At 40.8% G+C, this 26,092-nt stretch overlaps 1 protein-coding gene across 2 annotated transcripts in view; it reads left to right on the top strand.

Annotated features, from left to right (window-relative positions):
* The window catches only part of bckdhb (branched chain keto acid dehydrogenase E1 subunit beta), a 57,880-nt gene extending 35,012 nt beyond the window's left edge, over positions 1-22,868 (top strand). The window contains exons 7-11 of one of the 2 annotated variants that reach the window (XM_019893067.1): positions 202-299; positions 1,106-1,216; positions 16,955-17,041; positions 20,116-20,267; positions 22,577-22,868. In XM_019893067.1, the coding sequence (XP_019748626.1) occupies positions 202-299; positions 1,106-1,216; positions 16,955-17,041; positions 20,116-20,256 (437 nt within the window). In that variant the 3' untranslated portion in view covers positions 20,257-20,267; positions 22,577-22,868. Of the gene's footprint in view, positions 1-201; positions 300-1,105; positions 1,217-16,954; positions 17,042-20,115; positions 20,268-22,570 lie in introns of both variants that reach the window. The other variant, XM_019893066.1, reaches the window with a different exon arrangement.
* Positions 22,869-26,092: the final 3,224 nt, after the last annotated feature.

The raw sequence follows: 26,092 nt of genomic DNA, 5'->3' as shown, positions 1-26,092 counted from the left end.
TTTTAGGGGAAGCTGAGCTTCCCTTGCAGTCTTAGAGCAATCTCCTCTGGTATGAACAGTGAATGAAGGTTAAACTGCTTGAGGGGGCAAGGTTGCAGTACGTTACAGTGTACACAAAAACGGTGTACAAGTGAGTTTTACGACCAGGTTGGATAACTTTGCAGATGTGGAATGCTTCTGATTGACTTTTTGTGTTTGCAGTGGAGCAAGTTCCCACAGAAGCCTTCACTATTCCACTCTCACAGGCTGAGGTTGTGGAGGAAGGAAGTGATGTCACATTGATTGCCTGGGGTACACAGGTAGGTGATTCTGCACATCATTGACAACATCTCAGTGGGTGTGCTGGATGGTTTAGTCACCGTCTATCTTTGGAACCCTGGTCACAGGGAGTAGGGACAACAATATGTGATGTTCAAAGCGGGTGGATTAATTTTAAGTACATGACGAGCCTCCTGTGTCACTGCAGGGTCTCTCAGCTGGCATGCTTAGACTATATCTGTGCAGACATCTCAGAACCAAGGCCGTGCGTTGCTCTCCGCCTATTAACGGCGCATGTCTGCAGCCCTCTTTCCATTGTTGATGGTCTTTTCATCAGCGAGCTTTGATTTCTACGGCTTGCTGTCACAGAGCCTGTCACTCACCAGGAGTCAGATTCAGTTTGATTGTTCCCAGCCACTTTACCTGGCTTATCCGTGCCCCAGTGTGCCTGCAGCCTGAGATGGGGTCCAGTGGATACTGAGAGAAAGCGTCTCCATCAAAGCCCGTATTATTCTTGAAAGATGACTTGGCAAGAGAGATGATCCAGTCAAGTAGTGGAAACAATGGCCCTTCCTTCTGAAACGTATTTCTTTGTTTCCTACTTCACCACTCCTCAGATGCTTGGCCATCTTAGTTAAGTGAGAAAGAAAATCAGAGGAGTGGAATTTGAGATCCAGAAGAGCAGACAAAGTTATTGTTTCAGGCAATAATATAAACTAAATTAAAATGTGTTTTATTCGAAAGGTATCACTACTCTCTTGATAGAATCACAGAAAGTAATGAGTGAAAGACAAAAAAAAAAAAATCATCATCATCATGTGGGTTTTTCCCCCCCTGTTTCTTTTAGGTACATGTGATGAAGGAAGTGGCCCAAATGGCTCAGGAGAAATTGGGTGTTTCCTGTGAGGTCATCGACCTTCGCACTATCCTGCCATGGGATGTTGAAACTGTTTGCAAGGTACCATTCAATCTTGTGCTAGAAAATGTAAGCAATGGACCTCAAAGAATTAAAATAAATGCATTTATTACCCCAAGATAAGTATGTATTTGGCCAGTGCCATAAGTTTTTATAAATTTGCCTTTGTCAGACTAAAGCTACAAAAAACAAAACAAAAAAAAGAAAAAGACAACTTCACTTTTAAAGTACTGCATGTGCTCTTTAGCAATGATACTGTAGCCACTTTTATTCAGGCAACCATTTTCACTTACTTCAGCAATTATCTACTGAATTTGTAAGTTTCCATGACTTGTTCCCCTTTTTATTGCCGAACGTCATTTGTCAAATAAATGCTAATACCATTCATTCCAATGACAGGTTACCAATATGCCTGTTTTACAAATGATTACACTGTGAAAACGTAGTTTAAAAAATAGTGCCAACTGTTTGGCAGTATAGTCAAACACTAAAATGCATTAACACTATTTCAGAAGTACACTGTCGCGTCCCATAAAGTACATCAAGGATGGCCACAGTAAAGTGGCAACGCCCTCTTTATTGCAAGAAGTGATGTGACCTAAATCTTTTGGGGGGGAAACATTACAAATTATTCACCTAATTCTATCGAATTAGCTGTGGTTTTCCCACAGTTTATTTTTTCCTGGGATATAATGTTTTAATCCGTTGTACATGGAAATGCCACGTGCTTCCTGTGTACACGAGTGAGTCACAACATAAAGTATTTGTTCATTTTGGATATTTACTGTCCAATTTTCATGGTTCTCAACAGCTTACTATGCAGCTCCTGATGTCAGGCAAATGTTAATGCCAGCACAGAAAACCTGGGATGGAATTTCATTACCAATGGAGAATTTAATAGTAATTTAATAGGGTGTGACTTGGAAGTGAAGGCACAGGCAGTAGTGGTCACTCTGAGACTGTTTAGAAGTTGTGTTTCTCAAATAACTGCAGTATTTTTAAACTGCTGCCTTATTAAAATGTCATGATGGAATGGTGGGTTTATGTTCCTCATGCATAGACACACACACACACACACACACACACACACACACACACACACACACACACACACACACACGAGCTCAATGGGGCTCCTGACTCCATTCCCATATTGATTGTGAGCCAGGGGGTCGACTTGTACTGTCATGGCGAGGTGGAGGAACTGAAGAACTGATTTATTCTAAATAACATTTACAAAAGTGGCATCATAAATTAATGGTTAGGACATCCCCTTCACAGTTCTGAGGTCGTGGGCTCGAATCTGGACTCTGGCTTTCCTGTGTGGAGTTTACATGTTCTCCCTGTGCCTGCGTAGGTTTTCTCCAGGTACTCCAGTTTCATTGCACATTGCAAAAACATGCATAATAGGATGATTGAACATTCTAAATTGTCCATAGATCTGAACGTGAATGTGGGTAGTTGGCTATTTGTGTCTATTTCGGCGATTGTCTGGTGACAAGTTTAGCGTGTATCCTGCCCTTGGGATTGGCTCCAGCACACCTGCGACCTTTGTCAGGTTAAGCAGTTCGGAAATTGAATAGATGGATAAAACTTTTACTTAATTTTTGAGCTGTCAGAGTCCTGCGACGTCCTTCTTCAGCAGCGCTAGTTGCTAGCTGGCTATACCACTTTTCTGAGTTCCACTTTCTGTACAAATCACCCACTGATTCATGAAACACAACACACACCTAAAAGCAACCAATTTTCTCAAAAGCCGACTGTGCGCCTTATAATTTGATGCGCCTTATATGCGGTTCAGTATTCTGACTTCTTGGACGTCGTACTTTAAATGTTCTGTAACAGCTGCAACAATTTTGAAAGTTCTATTGAAATAAAGCTGTATTGTATTGCATTCCCTTTAGCGTAGCTCCGTCTAGTGGATGCATAACCTAACCCCAGCCACTATTGTTTTTTTCAATATTTTTTTCTTTTCTACCCCGCCAATTTTGCTGCTGTAGACTGCAAATTTCCCCAGTGTGGGACAAATAAAGGTTATCTTATCTTATCTTATCTTATTGTAGCTTCTATCTATGCGCGTTATAATGCAGTGCGCCCTATATACAGTACATGAAACCAGTTTTAAATTTGTCTATTCATTAGAAGGTGCACCTTATGCTCCGAAGCGCCTAACAGTGCGGAAAATACAGTAAATATTTATTATATGAGTGTAATATACTACTCCTCTTTGCTGACATTTGCACTGTCGTCCTCCTTCACTTCAGGTTTCCTGTGGCTGTGGATCCTAATGCTGTATTACTTTTTATTCCAGTCATTTATTAATGTTGCCTTCTATTTTGTGTTCAAAGGTGTTTACCCCTTCTGATTTGACGTGGTTTCAGCAAGACCTATATGACAAGTGTACTAAATCACTGAAGCACATTTGTGTTTTGTGCCTGCATTTTTACCTTAGCACAGCTTTGCCCACTGTCAACAAGAATGCAATGGTTCGAAAGAATACAAATCTAATATTGTCAAAATGTCTGGGTATAAAATACAGAGAAACAGACTTTGCCAGCTTTTAATGATTCGTTGAAACCAAAATCAACTATCAACGTCTCAGATGATAAAGATATGGAGAAAGAAAGATTTGCGGTCCAATGCGTACCAAATCATTTGTCAAACTTGGTGGTGGACATTTTATGACATTAAGCTTGAATGGCTGCTAATGGAACAGGATCACTAGTAATGATGATGTGTCGGCTGACAGAAGTAACACAATGATTTCTGAGGTGTACAGGGCTTTTAGCCCAGCTCACATTTGGCCAAATGCTACAAAACTGATGGGATGGCTCTTCATGATATTGATAGATAATGATCCTAAACTTACCAAGAAGGCAACGCGTGACTTCTTGAAAGCAAAGAAATTGAATATTGTTCATAGCAAAGTGAAGTTACCTGATCCCAACCTATTGGATCAGGATACTGAAAACAAAACTAAAGGCAGCACAGCCCACAAACGAGCAGAAACTGAAGGTTCCCGAGTTTCTCAATAAGGATTTAGTTTTGTTTTTTTCTACCAAAGGCTGGCGGCATCCTCATGCCAATTAAAGAGTGCATTCACTATACTGCAACCATTTAATGAGCTTTGCATCACAAATTCTGAAATTTTCCTCTTTGGATTGAGCTCGTTATTGTAAGGACTTTATAATTTGTCTCATTGCTAGGACCAGCCACTTTTTGAAACCCTTGAATCATGAAATGGAAGACCTTCGTCATGAGGCTTTTCTTCAGGTTAGCATTTTAAGTCTTCCAACCAAGTTGGCTGAACCCAATCGACCGCAATGCAGAAGAGGTCACGTAAAGACTTCATGACATCCAACTGTGGAAAATTCCAACTACCATTATGAAATGGAATGAATTGTCATAAAAGACAGTTTTAGGAAGGTCTGTATCAGTCTGGAATGAGTGGAAGGTTACCTTTTAATGCCGTTTCACCTGCACTTGGTCGTTTTTTGTTTGTCGTGGGGTAGCATGCAAGGACGATAGCACCCACATTGCATGCTTGCACATATTTGGAATTGGTTGTTTAGTGGCTGACCAAGAACTAGGATAGATGCTTTTCCCACTGCTTGGTGTATTTCCATTTGCACTCTGAAATCGCTTCACCATCTCCTCCCTTGGATGCGCCTTCTTACCTCACCGCAACACTGCTCTCAAGTTGAACCTTTTTCACCCTGACATGGCGCTCCATCCTCACGCCCTCGCAGCACATGAATGGCTTTGTCGAAAAGACCTTTATTTACATTCTAACTGTAATAATGTAACTTAATAATCAAATATTTTATTCATGTCCAAAAAGAACACCATACTAAAAAAGGCTGTGGTAGCGATTCACTATGATTCTTGCATTGTAAAATGTCTTCATATTTTGAGCCAATCGGCTGGATATTAAATGTCAAAAGATTAGTTCACTTCATTACAGAGGTTATGATGTACTACAGAACATCTTAGATGTCAAAATGTGACTCCCCAACATTTATTTTTCTTTGACAATCCTGGAAAAATAAACGGAATCAAAAAAAATTGTTTGGAGACCAAAATGATATTTCATAAAAGTAGGAATGGCAGGCGTAGAGATTATTTAGTAATCTCATCAAGTAACCATCCTATTTTGTCCACAGTGGCCTGAAATGGAGCTACACTGGCCACTGGGAATGGAAAAAAAATGATTAGAAACAGTCATGAAATTCAACACACACCAGTTTATTTGGTCTGGTTTTTTTTACATTTAAAATTGCTCATTCAAGGAAAATATGAGACTGTGGGGATACATGAAGTTTGGAATTTTATGGGCAGTGCGAAATAGACATTTAATTGAAAAATAATCTTTTTTTTTAACACAACGTGAACCTCAGATATACTTTGTTGTTACGTGCCAGATCTGTCACCCAGCATAGCAGTGAACTATTTGTTTTTTACAGTAATTTGGAGCTGAATCAAGGATGATTTAGGCAGCCTGTTACCAATTAGCACCAACTCTCAGCCATCATTCTTGCTTTTCCATTTCAATGGAGGGGCGTCAGCCAGCATGTGCTTGGTGGCTTACCACAACAATTGTTATATGTTTGGCCTGCTGTCCCTCACACTGGAAGCACTGGAAAGTAAAAAAAACCAAAAAAAAAAAGAATGGCACAGGAAGAAAGTGAACAAAAGTTTGGGCCCCAATCCCTGTTCATATTGTTGTTTCTCTGTAATTACAGCGTTAACACTGAGCACTTTGGAAAAAACAGGAGTATTCTGTGGAGTGAAAGTAAGCAAACATTTGTGGCAAGATACAGAGATGGGTAAAGCCAGACATCATGGATGTGAAAGTGTTTGCAAACATCTTTTTTTTAATCAGAGAAAAATTTGTTTGGCCTGGGAGTTCATCCGATGTTGCTGTAAATATGGCAACATTGGCGTAAACTGGGACAGATTTTCTTCACAAATGTACTGGCATACTCTTCTTTTTTTTTTTTTTTGCTTTTTTTTTTTTTTTTCACGTGGCAGGCCCTGGCGGCTTTCAAATATATTCTCCATTCCTGTAAATTGTGGGTAATATGTACATTATCTGAACAAGCTATTTACAGTAAAGAATCTTAAAATGTAAAGCTCATTCACCTTTTAAAGATAGATGGAAAGAGAGAACCTAGACCAGGGATGGGCAACTGCTGGAGGGGGCCCCAATTTTTCATCAATGCAACTGAAGGGGCCACATAGGATCATACACCTCCTAACCAGATGTGTGACAAAAATACCATTAGAAATATGGACAAAATATGTGCAAAATATGTGTTCGTAATCTATTTCATTTCATTTTTCATCGTACATTTCTCAATGCATGAATAAGAGAATCCACTATCCGAACCCAAAAACAATGGGTTGGAAGAAAACAACAAAATAACCATATATTATACAAATAGCTCTCTTGCAGAAAAGTACCTTTTAAGGACTGCACAAAACTGCTTTCACAAAAAATCAACTCACTACATTTTTTTAATCATTAAGGTACTGTTTGACCTGCATATCATTCCAAATCCGCAAAAAAATATTTACTTGCGTTGTAATGCAGTGCGGTACAAGACTGCACAACTCGGCCATCCCTGCCATCTAATGGGGATGGTAATGTGACAACTTAAAACTACCGTCGACTCTTGCATACTCACGGCTTGACACCGGCAGATTCGCATGCATTTTTTCCAAGTATTTTTTTTTCATGGGATTTTTTTTTTCTTCGTTTCACCCCCAACTTTTCAGGGAAGAAATATTGTCATCAGCGGTTTTTGAAGAATGTTGGGCATTTGTAAAAGCGTGGGCCCGGCGCCCAAGTGGGCTACGGGTCCAACAAACACGGGAATTGGGGTCTTGCTTTTTGCGCTAAAAGGGATGTTTGGTGAAGTCGTGTTCGGGGAAGGCGACACCTGAATGCAAACGTGGCAGTCATCCAACATTTACAACACCGCTTTTACAATGGAGACGATGCCGGCGACAGAAGTGGGGCACACTGTAGAGCAGCAGCCACTCAATCCATTTTCGGAGGAAGGCGATACACTCCAGATTGCTCACTGATCAAATTGTTCAATCTGGCCCACTAAGTATTGATATCAACAGGAGTCCTGGAATTTGTGTTGCCTTGCAAAAAAAAAAAAAAAAAAGTTAGTTGATTAAAATGATTTTGTCGTTCGTGTTTTAGTTCCTGTTATTCATTCTTTTTGAAGAATGTTGGGCATTTGTAAAAAAAAAAATAATAATAATAATAAAATAAAATAAATAGAGAGAGAGTGAGATCTATATATAGATATATATCTACTGTATATATATTTATATATATGATTTTTAAAAAACATGGAGAGGGTGGGGAGTTTGGGGATTAATCAAGAAATGTGGTCGGAGCTGCCAGTTGCACACCCCGGGCCTTAACAGTACCATTCACAATCATCCCATGTCTTATGGATGTCACACAAAGTATGAATAACCCTGGAATTAAAATTAGCACAAAGATACAAATGATTTTTCATGGTTTTATCAATACTCTTCATTTAGTCCCTGATTATACTGATATGATTGAAATTCCATATTTACTGTGTAAAATAAGCCCCATATTTGCAAGTATGGGAGGGCTGCTGTCTCACGAGACCAGATTTTACTTATTTTCCACTGAAGAGGACAAAGTCTTGGCTTGAGTTGTGGGCCGGTTGAGATCATTGGGGTCAGCTTGTTTGCCTAAAAGCAGGACAAGTTGAAAAGGCAAGGACTGATATCACAAGCATGGCATCCAACGCGCATACTGCCAGATGTTCTGTTGCAGAAGAATCCTTCAGATCCTTTTTAAGTTCTAAATTAAGTCAGTTGCATAACCTGTAAAAAAACAGTGATCAGATCCATTCAGTAAAACATTACAGTTTTAGATGAACAATGAATTGTGATGGTGCATTATGTCAAATTTCCTTCTTTTTTTTTCGTGCCGGTGTTTTAAATTGCCCAAAGCCATGAGTGGGGAATTGTGCCCAAATTAGATAGATAGAGCTTGTGAATTCCATCTGAGAAGAACATTTTTGGCTGGTATTGTAACCATTTACGCACCATTTCTTGAACTGCTTTATCCGAAGAAAACCTTCTTCGTGGTCCACGCTGGTTCGGCCAATTTTAAACTTTTCAATCCACTCGTACACACTTCTTTTTGACAGTGTGCTTTCTCCATACTGTGTTAAGAACCTCCACTAAATTTCAGCTCCAGACACAACTTCTGTCACTACATCACTTTGGCACGATTGGCTGGCCACCGGTTCAGGCTGTCCCTCGTTTATTGCCTGAAGTCAGGTCGGATATGCTCTCGCATGCCCACAACCCTCAAGGGGATAAAGCTGTTCAGATAATTGATAGATGCAACTTGAGCGCTGCTAGCCCTGCTCGCGCAGCCAGCGCCGTACAATACAGTCTCAGCGTAATTATTATTATTATGAATTTTTTTGTGCCCTTAATTAGCAATTGAACATTATTTTCGGACAGCGTCAAAAGCAACAGTTTGTGACAGCAATAAAATCAAACGAAGTCTGGAAAATGAGTCAAGTCAGTCCTCATGCTGCAACAAGATGCCCGGAACATCAAAATATAAGCGGACTTGGGCATTGATGTTCATATATTACTTGATAACTAAGACTTATTTTGAAGGTAGCTTTCTTATCGCATTGATGGTGTGTTACTGTCATGTATCGCATGAAGAGTTACTGATGCGGTCAGCTTGACTTCTTCTCCCTCACAGTGTAAACAAGTAGGTATTTGAGGCCCCCAAAAAATGCCTTTAGTATTTTATTGAACTGAGGTACTCAAATTACTTGAGGACTCATTTCAGCCCTACTGTAGATTGAAAGATGGTTCAATATGCTTTAGTAAGTTGTGTTTGGACACACACGCCAATGCTGAGGCGAGGTACGGTGGTGGTGAAGGACAGGCAAATAGTGTAGTGTGTGTCACGGTGTAATTGGCTTAAATTAGTTTAATGTGTTTTCATGAGATGTGAGCAGTTATTTCAGTCGGATCGGAGGTCTCCTGGCATTCTACTCCTCCAGAGGCTGGCTTGGCCACCTGCCCAGTCTTGAAGCTGTGCCTGACTTTTTTTTCCTCTCTTTTTTCTTGTGCTTTCCTGAACCCCTTCTCCATTGTAGTTCTCACTTTCCCTCACTGTCTGTCATGAGAGTGAGTGGATCAACGGGGTCAGCTCATACAGCAAACCTCTTCATTTCCTCCCACCATCATTCCCTCTGCTGTGTTAACAGGCCAAACATTGCCACAATCCCCACCCCTTGCTATTCACTGAGTACCAATTTCAAGCAGAAGATTTCATAAAGATCACACGAGCACTTGAGTCTTGAGTTTGGACCCTTCGATGGCCAGTCAATTATAGGGTCAGCAGACAGGAGCAAAGCCAGCAGGCATGAGGCTGCTTCTCTTTGGCGACACTGGAGCTAAACTTTCGTTTCCTGTCGCATACCATGTGGGAATCTGTGTGCGTGTGTATCTGCGGGTGTCATTACCAAGGTTTTTCAAGTTAGAGCTGTTTCCAGCTTTATATGGCAAGTGTGCATTTGAAAATAGTTTTAAATTCCATCGAGGGATTGTGCAAAATGGGAGCAATCTATGAATGCCTCAGGAATGTTTTTATTAACTTAAATCATCTACGTCTGTTAGATTTTAGATTGCACATTCATACACTGACAAAAAGTCTGTTGGATTTGTCATTGCTTGCATGTATTGAATTCATGTTTCACCAACATGACAATTGTAAATAAAATCAGATTTATGTTGGCGAAACATGATTTTAATGCATGCAACCAATGTCCATGCTTTTTTTTAATGTAAATCCAACACCCTTTTTTCAGTGTACCAAACTCATATCTCATTACATAACACTTAATTTTGTTTTAAATGCTGCCTGCCTTTGGAATGACATCAAAGATGACAGATAAGCTAGCATGATATGCATATGGCAGTCAAAAAGCGTCTGCGACTCAGAATAAGCAGCTCTTGAAAAGCCATTTCTGTCTGTACTTCAGGGTGTGTACACATACAAGAGTATGAGTATGTGTTTGGTTGCGTGTTGTAGTAGGCTCGGGTAGGTACTCATCTGTCTGTGCGTGTGATTCGATATATATTCCATGGGAAAGTGACAGTTGTGACCTTAGTCTTTGAGTGCATGCCAGGTCGTTGGCTGCCAACACTGGTGAGGCCGCATTGTGGGGAGTGCTTGAACTGATGACATGAACTTGATGAAAGCAAGCGAAATGGATGGTTTGAAGCATCGATGAAGGGAGGGGCCAAGAAAAAACATGAAGATGAGACAAACCGCATCATGGAGGAACGACTGGGTTGGGAAAGCAGAAGTAGGAAGCATATTGATGTAGAAAAAGACTATCATAAGAGGTAATGTGGATGGAGTAGCTGTGGCAGGATGAAACTCCATGCCACTCATTACTTTGGGCGTGTATGGGAATGGTAGTAAACATGACATTTCACTTGCAGCCTTGGGAACAACTCTGGCATTGAATTACATCCCTACAGCAGCACAATGAGTACTAAGTAATGTGTAAGCCACCAGAGCTGCTGCCCAACCCAAAAATCTGGAGCCCGCTGTCAAGGCAGAGGCTGAAGGAAAATTCATTAGTACACAGTAAAGGAACACTAACTCACCACAGTACATAAAAAAACAAAAAACAAAAACAAAAACAGTCTAACACTTCGGTGCAACGAAAGCAACAGATAGGAGTGGCAACAATCATTGCAACCTCCAAAAGGGCAGCCAAGTTTGCAGGTTCTCCAGTGCTGTGGCTGGTTACACAATGCCTCTTTTTTATTGTTCTGGCTATACACCGAAACAGACTACTTCGACCCTGTGTGCTTTGTGTGTCGCTTTTCCATTACACTTTTTTGAGGCTGCGGTTATAATGGAACCATTCCTCGGGACCTCTTCCTACCTGGTTGTACACCGTTGGCCCAGGTGGACTGTGGCGTCACTGTCATCTAACTGGCCAACAGATGTAGGTGTTTAACTGATGCGGCAAGGAACTCCTCTGCACACTCCCATTTCCTGGTTTTAAGCAATCGAGAGGCAGCCTTCAGCAAGTCAAATAAGTACAGTTTATACAATAAACATCGTTTTACAACAATACTTAACCATAGTAAAAAAAAATTCATAGGTACGTGTGGATGAAATAAGTGAAGCTTTTGGTTAAAAAAAAATGTTCACAAGCCGTAGGCAAGTCGCCAATCCATTCAAGTGAATGAGAGCCTCAGCTCCGTCTTTTCATACATTATAGCCACTTTTTAGGGCAGCTGCACACTGCACAATGTCACTCAAGAAATACTCAGGCTGCTATATGAAGAGGACATGGTCAACTTTAAAGACAAATGTGTGGAGAACATATTGAAAGACTGGTCTCCCTCTTACTAAATTGAACCCATTCACTTGAATGGACCCGTGCACGTGGCTCATTATACTTTTTAGCGCAAGCGTCACGTATTTCATCCATGGGCACGTATGAAATTGTATTTTGAAATGATTAAAGGATTTTTATAAAACAAGATGCGTGTGCTGAAAATTGATTTTTCATCTGCGTGAAAGCGTCTGTGCATTTGATGGGCTATAATTTGTGAAGCCGCAAACCAACAGCAATTCATATTTTGAATCGCTACAAAATTAGTGGCCGAGATTCAGCCACTCATGAAATCGGTGTCAGAACCCCACATACTGCAAGTGTGGAGCGGAGGCTCACATAGTTCAGTTGACCCCGCCCCAAACAATTAGTCCCTGTGGTGATGGAGAAGCAACGGCGGTCAGGCTGTTCTGTGACTTCAAATAGAAAAACGCCTTAGGATTGTACCAGTAACGCATTCGGGTTACTTATTATTTATTTAGGGTCATATTCTCCCATGTTCTTAAGTCAGAAAAGACACACTGAATTTATGCACATTCATGAAACGCAAACTGGGTGGAGCGACCTTGAAATGAGGGTGTTCCATGTCAAATCTTGCGGTATGCGTATTCACCCAGAGATTTAATCATCTTGTCTCTTCCGCTCTCACGAGGCTGTAATAAGGACTAGCGCTTCATATCATATTGCACATTTTGGTTCAATTAACCGTTTCTGTACTCGGCTGTTGACTGCCACGTGACAGAACGGCAGCTTCTGACTCGTGCTGGCAGCTTGGAGTTTGCCTGAAAGCACCACTAACAACATCTTTAGGCACTGTCATGATGACAGTGGTCAGGTAGTTTTTGAATATTCATTATTATATGTGCCGGTCATAAAATTCATCGACGTGATGCATTGCTAGGCAACACTTAAGCAGCGGCTGGCTCACTCACTTTTCTCTTAATGACATAGCTCCAAATATGCATTCAGTCATGAGCACAGAACTCTGATTAAATTCATTTTGCTATATTTATTAAGTACAGTGTGCAAATAAAAATGCTCCTTCAAAGTATAATGCTAGATGAGCAACGCACGTCACTGATGACAATCGGTATAATTTAAGCATCTACTCAGCAAGTCAGTTTCACATTCAAAGTGTGACATACCGTACTTTCTAAATTGATCCCTATGGAAAGCAGATGTCTCAGGAAAACTCCACAATCCGGGACTTGCAGGAATCCTCAGAATTCAATGGGTCACACCTCTTCGGTGGTTGCACATGGATTCTCAGGTTATGCTTGGTGGGTGTATCACAAGCTTAGACAGGAGAATCGTCGCACCTTGAAAGTGTAAGAAATTAAGATAAGTGCAAACAGGAGAATATACTCAGGAACGCATTAATCTTATTGCTTATCGAGGAAATACTGTCTGTGGGTGATGCAGTCAATATGGGGCTGCCCTTCATTCTGGACACTTCAATGGCATAGGAACCTATGCGAGCTTCCCCTCTGTGTACTTCAGCTCTGCTTTCTACGCCATTATTCCATAGCTCCTCTCCACCATGCCTCACCAGCTCAGCAGCGTTTATCCTGCCATCTTTACAGATTCCTGACACGCAGACCACAGCAGGTGAGGCAAGGGCAAAACAATTTGTCCACATGCATCATCAGCACCGGGGCCTACTGCTTTTTCTCTACATGAATGACTCCTGAGGTTTGCAGATGACACCACAGTCATCTGCCTCATCAACAATGGCGGCCAGTCTGCATAGCAATAAGAAGTGGCGTGGCTGGTTCTCTTGTGCAGACAGCACAATGTGAAGCTATATACGCTCAAGACTGTCAAGATGATTGTCAGCTTCAAGAAACATCGTTCTTCACAGCTGCCACTTGTGCTGTACAACTGTCAATCATCGAGAGACTCGGGACTCTCAAGTTCCTGTGATTTACACTTTTATCATGACCGGAGATGGTAGGCCACCATTAACTCCATCCTCAAACAGGCCCGGCAGAGGATATACTTCCTGCTACTGCAGCTGTCATCAAATGAGTTCTATGCTAAACCATCACAGTCTGTGTTGGTGCTGCTACAAAGGAGTACACAATCAGACTGCAATGGACGGTTAGGACAGCCAAAAAGGATCTTTGGTACCACTCTACCCACTCTTGCTGACTTGCACAGAACAAAAACTAAGATGAAGACACATATCTCACCACCCACCACCACCTTTTCCAGCTCCTTCCTTGCTCTGGCATGTGCTTTCGAACATTTGTCTATCCATCTATTTTCTTTATCGCATATCCTCATTTGTATCATGGTTGAGCCTGGAGCTTGTCCCAGCTGACTTTGGACGAGAGGCGGGGATCATCCTTAGCTAGTTGCCATAGGCTATGGAACAATGCACACCAAAAGCAGCAGACATTCCAATAGTTTCCCCATTCCATTGATCTCTACAACAGTTGATTCTTAATTTCAGTGCAACTTTGCCAGTTGTGTACATCTCTGTAGCGCAATTACTATTGTAAGGTCTGCATGGGGGCTTGCGTTTTTATGTTTGTGTATTCATGGTCCTTTTTCCTCAGTCTACACATCACATTTTCCCCTTTTAAAGCCATCAAACAGGTCAACTTGTGTCCAGATATTTTCCTGTGGCTTCATCACCATCTTAAATGATATACAAATGTGTATTGTCAAAAGATGACACCACTAATTACTGTTTTGGTCAGGTGACTGAAAAGTTAGTTAGTAGCAATGCTACGTGGAGAGGCTGTGCAAACTCCGCTCACTTAGTCATCTTTTCCACATCATCGCTTGTGTAGTTCTTGTTCAAATGATTCAATGGGATTGTTGTGTTTACTTTTTTTGTGGACTTACCTTGCACAACGTTTTTATTTACTGTACATTGCTTTGGAAATCTCGACACACAAGTGACGTTGAGGAGCTTTTCTTGTCAAAATAGCTTCATCTTCGGAAGATAGTTCCAAGTCATGGCTGCCCATCAGCTGCACGTTTGGTTGGGGTTTATTACATTCTGTTGACTTCTTCAATTTGCAAACTAAACGAGAGAAGGAAAAGCTGGACTCTGATTGGCTGCTGTCACGCATGATTCCGCCACATTTGATTGAGTAAATATGTTGACAGCTGGTCCCTGTAAAATCTCAATTCTGGATCATATAATCACCTAGTCCTGCCTATTATTGCAATCAATGGGGTTGGGGATTGTGGGGGGGAGTGGCGTATATACATCTCTAAAATTATGATTTTTATTATTTAATTTGATTTTTTTGGTATCTCTGTGCGACGCCCGCAGACCAGTGGTTAGGGAGCGCTGGGTCAGATTATAAACCATAAATTATCACTTCGCACACACAACCATTCATAAACACTTGCAAAACTAGCCGGAAAATGGAAGTTAACTTGAAGAAATAAACATTTTCGGGGAATTTCATACTGCATATAGTATTTTAAAAGCGGTGTCAGGTTCTTCTTTTTCCAAAGGTATTTGAAGAATTATACCGTTACAAATGATTAAATTGGAACATTTAGGATTTTAGTGAAACGTTTAGTTTTAGTATTTCTGAGGAATATATAAAAAGGTATGATACTTAGTTTGACACGAGTATAATTAATGTAAAATGAATGGAAGGGGAAGTCAAGTATTCACTTTGCTTAAGGCAGGGATGCGAATTTTCTGCCGATCAGCAGATTTCTGTCTTCTTTGGACCAAAATGGCCATTCTTGAGATAAGTGCAAATCCGTTAAGAGATTTAGAGATTTTTGAGGGTGGGGCTCTTGGCCTCCGCAATGAGCAGGTTGTTAAAAATTGTTCAGGGTTGGGCGCTGTTCAGTAATTTACGACCCATCGATGGTGTTGGTGTTTGAAGAGGTTTTTTTTTTTTTTTTTTTTTTTGGTATGTTGACTTTTCCAGTATGCATCCATGCGAGATGAGTGAAATTGCCATTTCATTTTCTCGTGAGTTTTTTGCTGTTGTTGTTGTTTTATCTATTAGGTCCCCCTGCTGCTCCCGATGGTTTGGCATTAGCATCAAAGTTTTAGTGGGTTGGGTGGAAAGTCTTGCATCCTCAAATGAGGAAAAGGCAGAAATTGTTCATGGATTTATAATTTCAATTGAAGGCAGTTGGTATTGAATTGGGTCTCATATTTTACCACATCCAGTAACTTTGTTATGGATGCTATGATTGTTTGATGATGAAAAAATTGTATTTTATTTGGGCTATTTAGGATAATGAACAAAAACACCAGACGCCTAATCATTTGAAACATGATGTGATTTAAATGCAAACTTGACAAATATAAATCACAAGGCAGGAGCTTCCATCATTGATAAATTTTATGTAGCGAGCACAGGGTTCAAGGTGGAGGTCTGCGCTCCACCGGGTGCCATTCCGGTTCAAACTTGTCATAAAAGCAATTTTAAATGGAACCGTTCGAAAAAGACTACAGTGTTTTCTCGAGTTGCAAGGAACAGACATAGCATTGGCCTCTACCATTGGTAAGTGGATGAGATTATAGTCTAGTATTGGTTTTATTCTGTGACAGATAACTTGTGGAGCCGAGGCATCCTCATGGGATAATGGCAGGTTATAGAAAACCCAAATGCCTGTGCTTGGAAGGCTGAGACCTCTAATGTCCATAGTTGTCCCTTCAACTCTATGCGCCAGCCTAAATAAACCCTGAAGTTCATGCAGTTCTATCATATCCACTTTACACACAGTTAAATGGACAGACACACAACGCAAGTGAAGCAAGCTTCTGTAGCATGCTGAACTATGCTGTCTATCATCCACCCTGACTTGGTAACATCAGTTTACAGCATCGTGCATCCCGTGTCCTTCTAATCTGCCCATTTGCACCAACACATCCATCATACGGACTCATGCACAAGAGTCACACAGACCACACACGAAACACGGGTGACTTTTTTTTTTTTTTTTGGTATGCAGATAGTTGTTTGCGTTCTGACGAAACTTTCCCCTGTCCACCTTCCCAACAATCACTTATACTGTCTGGTTGAGTTTGTTTGCAGATCACTTTCAAGGGCCTTTACTTACTGAGCTCATTCTTAAGTATGAGAGTAAGTGGTTATCTTCATGTAAACATTTTGGGGTGAATTTTGTCAGGAATGTTTTGCAACGAGCAGTGCAAATGAAGGTTTCTGTGATTTGCAGATGATAAAACAACACTTTTTTTTTAAATAAATGAAGCTATAAATATCTAAATATCTGGAGAGAAATACGTTTTACTGTCCAAATACTTAATACGGCTGAATGTCTTTTTGTGTAGAGAATGTGCAGTAATGCTTTTTGTTTTTCTGTCTTTGTATTGCAGTCAGTGGTGAAAACCGGACGGTTGCTCATTAGCCATGAGGCCCCAATCACTGGAGGCTTTGCTGCTGAAATCAGCTCTACAGTACAAGTGAGTGGCTATCGATTTTAAGGGAATACTGTGTTATATAATTGTGCTCGTACACTGTCTGGAAAAAAGTGGTGTTGGTGCATCCCTTGCAAAAAACATCCCTGACTAAATTGTTTTAAATCCTGTTCCACTCGTGGATACACACATTTGCAACTGCCTTATTAAAATCATGTGTACAGTATTCATATATTTAGTCGTAATATATGGATGCACTTCCCAAAATGTAAATACTGATTTGAATGTAATTTGAGATGTGTGGCTTTTCTTCTGTCCAGCTGTGGTGGCTGGCAGTCAGAGTACAGTACTTTACTCCCAAATGCAGCAATGTTTTTAGAGGAGATTGCACGCAGTGCAAACAGACCAGACAGACTCCTTGTTACTGTCTGACTGGTTGCATGTTATCAGAAAACATATCGGCTCTTTCTCCCCCACTGAGTTCTCTTGGCCCCTCCAAAGGGATTTTGCAATGCTCATAAAGATGGATGTCACTTTCCAAGTCTATGACACCACATTATTTGCTTCAGGCTCAGTTCACTCGTGTACACTACGGCTCTATTTCCATTGTCTGAAGTAGTTAAAAACAGTTACCGGGTAGTATGCTTAAAAATTCCAGATCGTAGTAAGTGCTTCAAATCTTAGTTCAAACGACATTGAACTACTGCTCTAAGGTCAATGGTTCGACCGTCAAATTTTAAGATTTCATTCTAAATATACAGTATTCAAAATGATTAATGGCTGTTAGATTAAGCGTGTGCACATGCTCAAGCACAGTACGTGACACAACAAGGGTGTTGTGTGAGTTTGAGCTTGATTTGCCTTGACTGAGTGACCAGCTAAGAAATATAGCTCCTGTATCGGAAATACTCAATCCGAAAGCAGTTGAAGCATATCGATGCACACAATGCAAATTACAATCAATTTCAGTGTAACTGTATGTAAATGGCTGTCAATTTTATTGAATGTTGCCAGAGTGGGTCTTGGTACTGTTCCTAACAGTGCGCTTGCGCCTTAACACAGCACTATGATTGGTAGTATGAGCAACTAACCGGTTAAAGCAAAGTGTGATGCTCCCATTATGCTCTAAAGCAGGGGTGCCCATTACGTCGATCGCGATCGGACTGTTCCCAAGTCGATCGCGAGTGGAGAGGAGAAAAAAAGCAAACCACCATTTGTGTGTCTTTGTGCATGTTAGTAACATATTTTTTGTGTTAATGTACACTGCACCCTAATCATCCTATCAGTCTCGTTTTCACAAAAAGTATTAAAAAAATAAAATAAAATAAAGCAGGTAAATCTTGAACCTACAGTTGCACGTGACCTGCGTCACCGGAAGTTGTTAGCGCTCAGCAGTCTGCAATTGCAGCTTGTGATCAGAGCTGTTACGCTATATCTTTTATCGTTATCATTATTCTCATTCAGAATTTGTTTCATGTACAATTCACCGAGGGCACGGGCAAAGAATAGGAATCTGGAGGGCCGAGAGAAGCACTTTAAAATGGTACGTGTAAGCTACCATAGTTAACAGGCTGCAAAAGTGCGTCGCATGCCTCCGTGTCAGGCTGTTGCTCATCATGGCGTGTGTGTCTATGTGCGTGCGCGGTAACGGGTTGATCGCAGGAGGTTGGTTGATCGAAAAGTCTATCTTCGGTCCAAAAGGTTTGGGCACCCTTGCAATCAAGTCATCATATTAATATAACTACATGTGGCATGTAAACAGCTCAGGCTAAGGGACATGTGCACTTATATCTGCTAAATTGTATAGATCAGTAATCAATGGCCAGTTTTGCGCCAATTTGTATTTCACATCATGCTTTCATGCAGCACATTTTGGTATGCTCTGAATATCTGCTGTCTCCAAGCAGAGAACGCAAACAGAAAGCTATTTCACTGTCCCTTATTGTCTTTTTTTTTTTTTGCACTAAATGCAACATTCTTAAGCAAAGTGAAAAAGAAAAAGTTGGAAAATAGATTTCCAGTTTTACTCGTATATTTTGGCTTACTGTCTGGATCTACCACAGTCTGTTGGAAAGAATCCGCCAAGTTGTCTTCCATCCAAAGGCTGAGGGCAAAGAAAGTGATGAAAAGGAGGGTGTGTTCAACCCATTATCCGGATTCATTGTACATTAATTACATTTAATTTAAAATACAAAAAAAGGTGAAGCATTTAGCTTTGGACATCTGTATTCAAACGTAGTACTCGAGTCATAACACAGATGGGACACTACTAGGGCGGTGACGTTTACGTGCTCGATGCTCTTTTCTTCTGACCCGTTGCATCAAAAGAAATGGTTTCATGATGACATACAGTGCTAAACAAATTTATGAAGCCACTACTGAATGTAAGGTTTATGCTTTATGCTAGAAGACCTAAATTACCGATAATCCCAATGGCAGTTAACAAAGTACAGGTTCTTTTTTTCATTTATTTATTTAGTATAAAACAATTGATGGTATACTTTATGTATGTTGCGTGTGTGTGCGTGCGTGTGTGTGTGTGTGTGTGTGTGTGTGTGTGTGTGTGTGTGTGTGTGTGTGTGTGTGTGTGTGTGTGTGTGTGTGTGTGTCATTGTACTGTATTGCCATATATTATAGCCAGAGGCTTAGCAGTACAGTACTACAGTACTGTATTTGTTTACAGACTCGCGTGTGGCGACCATCTGAGCCAGTTCCGCTTTCTGTCCCTTACCTAATACGTTGCATGTTGTTGTGCGAGCGTCCACGGTAGCAGATGGTGCTTTTCCAGCTCACAAAGCATCTCGAGTCGCATCAGTTTGGAGACCTTTTGCAAGGAAGGATTGGCTCAAGGCGTGCCATGCTAATAGATGACAATGATGTAGTAGCCATCCTCATAAAATGAAAAGCATTCGGAGAGAAGTTCCAACGGAAAAAAAAATATATATATATATATATATATTTTTTTTTTTAGAAATTTGATACCTCTAATATATATATATATACACACACACACACACACACACACACACACACACGCCATCTTTGCATGCATAATTTCATACGCCATTTTTAATTCTGAATTTACACTGATTTGTTTCTTTTTCATTTTCTATTTTTAGGAGGAGTGTTTCCTTAATTTGGAGGCTCCGATTAGTAGAGTGTGTGGTTACGACACTCCCTTCCCTCATATTTTTGAACCATTCTACATCCCAGATAAGTGGAAGTGCTTTGAAGGAATCAAGAAGATGATCAACTACTAAACTGGAATATGGTAAGGAAAAATTCTTGAATGTCTTTGAACGTGATTCATGAAGTGGAAGAATCCAGCTTTCCTGCATTTACTTTATATTAAGGTCAATCAGTGTGCAGCTTGTACTTAGTGTCAATGTGAGGTGAAAAGGAGTTTTAAATATCATCTGCCATCACAAAAAGAAAATGTCTTGACAGCTCTGTAATTATTTCTCCATGTATTTTCCACACAGACGGTTCTCTTCGGCGTATGGCCTTTTGCAATCACTGCAATTTGAATTTGAGTTTTCATGCACCCACCTGAGCGATTTAAAGCAGTCATGCGATTGTGTTTCCATACATACCGTTTCAAATCTGAGCAAACATGCACGTGGTCAGCACCGTAACAGTGGACAACAGTTTGAGTCATTCCTCGAAAACTCAAAAATGTTGTTTGATACGTTAAAAAAAAAAGTCATGACAGGCAAAGAGTTTTGGGTGATTTTTGTGAGGGATGAATAATTTTGGGGGTCGATCAGCAAGTTTGGGGAAAAAAAACAAGACTCCATCACCAATTTGACCCAAAGATAGAGCAATATATCTGTCTGGAATCTGCACGCAATTGCATCTCCTCAGATCAGAATCAGGCCTCTTGCAAATGTGGATCCAAATCTGATACATATTGTTGCCAAGGTTAACTAAACAGTCACGCTAATGTGTATTTTTCTTTACTTTGTCACCGGCCGATGTTGGCGTTTGTAGAATTAGTAACATGATTAATTTAGGCACCTGCGCATGTTGGTTGTTTCACGTGTTCTGTTAATGTAAACACCACCGGACGTATGTCACTTGAAACGTAGATGGAACTTGACAATCAAATAAGACATTTCATCATAATTGGCCGCTTCGACCTGCTGTGTAAATCCAGGCATACTCTTGAGTGAAAAGACTGAGTTCTGTCATAAAATCAACAGGCGCATCATGAACGCATTAATTTTATGGTTTCAATATTTATTGGGAACTATAAACCTACATCACTTCCCCTCCATTTCTTTTACAGTTCTATTATACAGGATTTAACCATCTTTTTTTTGGGGGGGGATAATTTTCTGAAATAATTAAAAGCCGTAATCACTACAATAAAATAAATACAGGGGTGTTTGAGCTTTCTCTATCCACTCTATATTTTGATCCATTCCCAAATGTCGAGAATTCTTGCTCTGCACTTATGCCACTGCTCCACAGCGTGTCATAAACATTAAGAATTGTTGACACTTACAGTAGTCTGTTAACTCATTCACTCCCAAAGACATATTTATCTTTTCACACCCAACATGTTCGAACCCCAGATTTTTTTTCAATTTTTCCAAGATTTAGGGTAAAAAAAAGGGGCTGTCTAGAATTGGCTGGTACTGAATGAGTTAATGACCCTGAAGCATCTATTTTTAGTGTATTGGCATTTGTCTTTCGAATAATAACTTGAATGTATGAAACGTGAATGAATGTCACAGTTATCAAGAAAAAAATACAAATGCACTTTGCATTGAACTGTGTTTCTGCAGTTAAATGAAGGCCTTCGATATTGCTGCAATGGTCTTCATTCCTTTAATGAAGTGCATTTCAGTGTTTAAGCGGTACAGAACAAGACTTTACTGTTCTTGTATTCACATTAGCGGCTTTAAGCTTCACGTAAGTGTTTATGGAGCACTGTTATGTGTGTTGGCTGAACTCAAATGAGCAAGGCAGGAGTCTCACCATGTGTTTAAAGTATGTTCCCGTCAGCACAGAGCAGGCAGCTAGTTCTGTCAGAAATCTGCGCCCAGGTTCAAAACATGGACATCTCTCTCATTGAATGCATGTCCCTGTGATTTCAACTTGTGGGGTGTGTCCATTGTAGCTTTGTTCACGTGAAAACAGATTTGCTATTCTTCTTCAGCGTACCGCCAGCAACATCATTGATCCAAGATTATTAATGCCATATCGGGTCCCCCCCCCCCTCCCACAATTCCTCGTCATTCAAGTGCCCCTGCTAATGCTCAGCAGACTTAGGTGACTGCAGAGGCCCCACTCTTGCCTGATTGCTTCCAGGAGGGCTCAATAATCCTGTGAACTGGGGTGCTTTGAATCAGCCACACTCCAGTTATCCCCTTTTACTTCTCATTTTGAGTTATAGTTCCTGAAGAGTTGGCCTGAGGGCCGTAAAGCCATTAATAACGTTCTCAATCATATCCAACAGACGTCAGCGCTCATCCTCGTTCGCCATCTCTCTCCAGCATGACTTTTCCGCCTCATCTGTCATCAGTGCCAAGTGATTCACTTTAACTTTTTCACCTCCTCTTGTTCCAGAGCCAGTTCCTGAAAGCCCCAAACGGCGTGCTCCCCATTTTCTTCCTCACGTTTCCAATCAGTGGAGCGCAGCCAGGGAAAGACACTTTGTTGACCAACCAGTAGCGAAGCTGTGTCCAGGTGACTCCATGTCCCCGTGTGCCCTCAATTAATACTTTTACATTACTTCTGGATTAGAGAACCTTATTCTATGGTGGCCATGATGGCAACTATGAGGACGATGTGATCTGTAGTCCGTGTTTCTATGAAATTGCATTTGAGCTTGTCTCCATCAATAAAATGGCATTCTATCATTTAATTTCTTCTTACTTGTCAGTGTTTCTAACACCCACCCCCTGTCCCTTTACACACATTATTTTTGGGGAAATAGAAAAAAAATATTAATCGGTGAAAACATGTGGGTGGTGTAATCGCCTTTTTATTTTCTGTGTGCACACTTTTGGGCTGGCAGACTTTGTAGTGACTGAGTTCACCCCTGTGTCAGTAAAATTTAGAACTTAATTTATTTGACCACATCCTCATGATTGGATAATGAGAGAATATCCACAATGTGTTTAACAACTAGAGGATTTTATTTATTGCTTTGGATTATGTTTTTTTTTTTTTTTACTTTGCACATCTCTTCCGAAATAAAACATTGGTAGTAGAAGTGTGTTGATTTTAAAGTGCATAATTCAAAACGGCATACCCATTTTCAGATGGTTTATGCCCGCTATATTATGCTTAAATAAGCCAAACTAATTTACCAGTTTCACGGTCATTAATGGTGAATCGTGTGTTAAGTTGTTGGAACCTCTTGAAGAATCTTTGATCATCCGTAAATACAAATCCTTCCCTATCCTGACAGTCATTCTGACTTGAAGCAAAAAAAAAAAAAAAAAAAATCCTGCTATATCTAAAAAAGTATTTTTCCACTGACCTTATGATCCATAATGGTATAAAATCACATACACAATTCCAGGAACCTTGAACTTGATCTCTTAAGTAAAAATCCGCTATCAGTAATTGTTACTCTTGAGTTCGGTTCGGCTCCTCTGAAAACAATTACCGTGCCATACGTCACACTGGTATTAATAACATGATCAGACAGGATCATGAAGGAGTGGCTTCTTGGTGACAGCTGATCAAACCCAGGATAGCATTATAGGATGCAGAAATAGGATGCCTGTTTCACATGGAGCCCAGTGTATGGGGAAATTTGGTGTCCATTTGCATCTTCACATGGTGACACTGCCTGCTGCAGATATGAATTTGAGGTAAGGCAACATCTGATATGACACACAATACTTTTTGAACTATGGCTTTTAACACAACAGGGTGATGGAGGCTTGGGTATAAATCTTCATACCGCTGTTCCATCTTTCTGTTGTTCCCACCGATACACACATCAGAGACATGATATCACTTTTCACTTGGTCCTTTTTAATATGAAATCTGGAAGCCTATGACTCCAATATGATGTGATACTCTGACCAACCCTTACCTGGAAATGTTTCTATATGTATTCCTTTGCATTTTGAAAATGTTACTTTCAACGGGAAGTCAATTCTGAATTTTTCTTTGCAATCATGTTCCCCACAAATTTCAACACAGCATTCTGATAATTGCATTTGTGGCATATGAATTCAGCATAGGAGGTGGTGACTGGTTAGCACGCCGGCCTCACAGTGCAGAGGTCCAGGGTTTGATTCCGGCTCCGATTTGCGAGGTGGTAGTTGGAGGAACCCAAAAAGTAGGGAGGCAAGGACGAGCAAGGTGGACTTAACAAGATGTATTTAACAAAAATATAAGCACAATGACCCGACACCGACTGGTTGGGCAGGGAGTCCTTTCAACAGAAACACGAACTACTGACACAATGACCAACAGGTGTGCCACTGCAGGAAGACCCCGACAGTGCCAACTGTAGGTCACAAACAACCACCCTAACACAGCCTTCCTGTTAAGGGTTTGTATGTTCTCCTCGTGCCTGCCTGGGTTTTCTCCGGGTACTCTGGTGTCATCCCACATTCCAAAAACATGCATGGAAGGTTAATGGAACACTCTAAATTGTCCCTAGCTGTGAGTGTGAGCGCGAATTGTTGTCTATTTATGGCCTTCGACTGGCTGGCAACCAGTTCAGGGTTTACCCCGCCTACTGCCCAAAGACAGCTGGGATAGGCTTGCAACCCTTGTGAGGCTAAGCAGATTAGAAAATGGATGGAATATGAATTAAGCAGCAAATTCTACTTGATTTTATCCATCTCAGGGGGTGGCCATTTTGCCGTCTTGCTGTCGGCTGATAATGACGTCACAGTGCTTAAGGGCGCACGAATCATGGCTCACCTGGTTTCTGAGTTTAATCATGTGACAATTCCTTAGTCTACAGTCTATTTGAATGGACTAACAATGCTGTTAGTCACCATTGCGAGAAGTGAAGCCACTGGTAGCCATATTATGTTGCCACTTGCCAAGCGCGCCTCACTTTTAATTGAATTTATCCTGAACAGGGGGTTGCGAGGAATTGCTGGAGCCTATCCCAGCTGACTTTGGGCGGAAGGCAAACTACACCCTGAACTGGTCGCCAGTCAGTCTCAGGGCACACATAGAGACAAACGGCCATTCACACCCACATCCACACCATCACAGAGTGGGAACCGATCCCACACTGCCCACAGACAAGTCAGGCGAGTGTACTACTAAACCACCAGCGACTGCACAGTAATAGTTTATTTTAAAATAAAGTCACTCAAGGGTTGAGGAACAAACCCACAACCTTCAGGTTGGAAGACAACCACTTTACCAACGAAGCCATATGTTAGTTGTAGTCTCCAATACGTAGAACTCAAAAATGGTCTGTTTTTGGAGGTACGAGTATCATGTCTGACACCAGCAATAGGCTAACTAAAACACAGTCGGAACGGCATGGCTCAGGTTATAGAGTAGCTGTCTCCAAACCTGAAAGTTGTGGCTTCATTCCACAAGTCTTGTGTAACTAAACTACCATATTTTTCGCACTATTAGGCTCTTCAGAGTATCAGGCCTCTTTCAATGAATGGCATATTTTAAAACAGTTTTCATATATAGGGTGCACCGCATTATAAGGCACATAGAATAGAAGCTACGATAGTGGCTGAGGTCACGTTATGCATTCACTAGATGGAGCTACACTAAAGAGAATACAATACAATACAATACAAAACAATACAGATTTACTTAAATAGAACTTTCACAACTGCTGCCGCTGTAACAAAGCACTTGACAGAACATTCAAAATACTACGTCCAAGAAATCAGAATATCGATCCATATACAAGCCATATCGGATTATAGGGCGCACTGTCGGCGTTTGATAAAATTGAATACTTTTAGGTGCGCAGCTTATAGGATAATACTATGCGTGTCAAATTTACTTGAAAAAGCTTCTTGTTAAATGTACCTTTGTACCACCAGATCTCTGGGTGGGGGATTCCTGACGCAGAACAGGCCATCACAGTGTTTTCTCCAATACCAGTGAGTATCTCATCAACAGCCACTGTCACCC

Source organism: Hippocampus comes, unplaced genomic scaffold (genome assembly GCF_001891065.2).
Source record: "Hippocampus comes isolate QL1 unplaced genomic scaffold, H_comes_QL1_v1.1 scaffold94, whole genome shotgun sequence".
Classification (NCBI taxonomy): Eukaryota; Metazoa; Chordata; class Actinopteri; order Syngnathiformes; family Syngnathidae; genus Hippocampus; species Hippocampus comes.
Note: the sequence above shows the minus strand (reverse complement) of the source record. Positions and strands in the feature narration are given on the sequence as shown.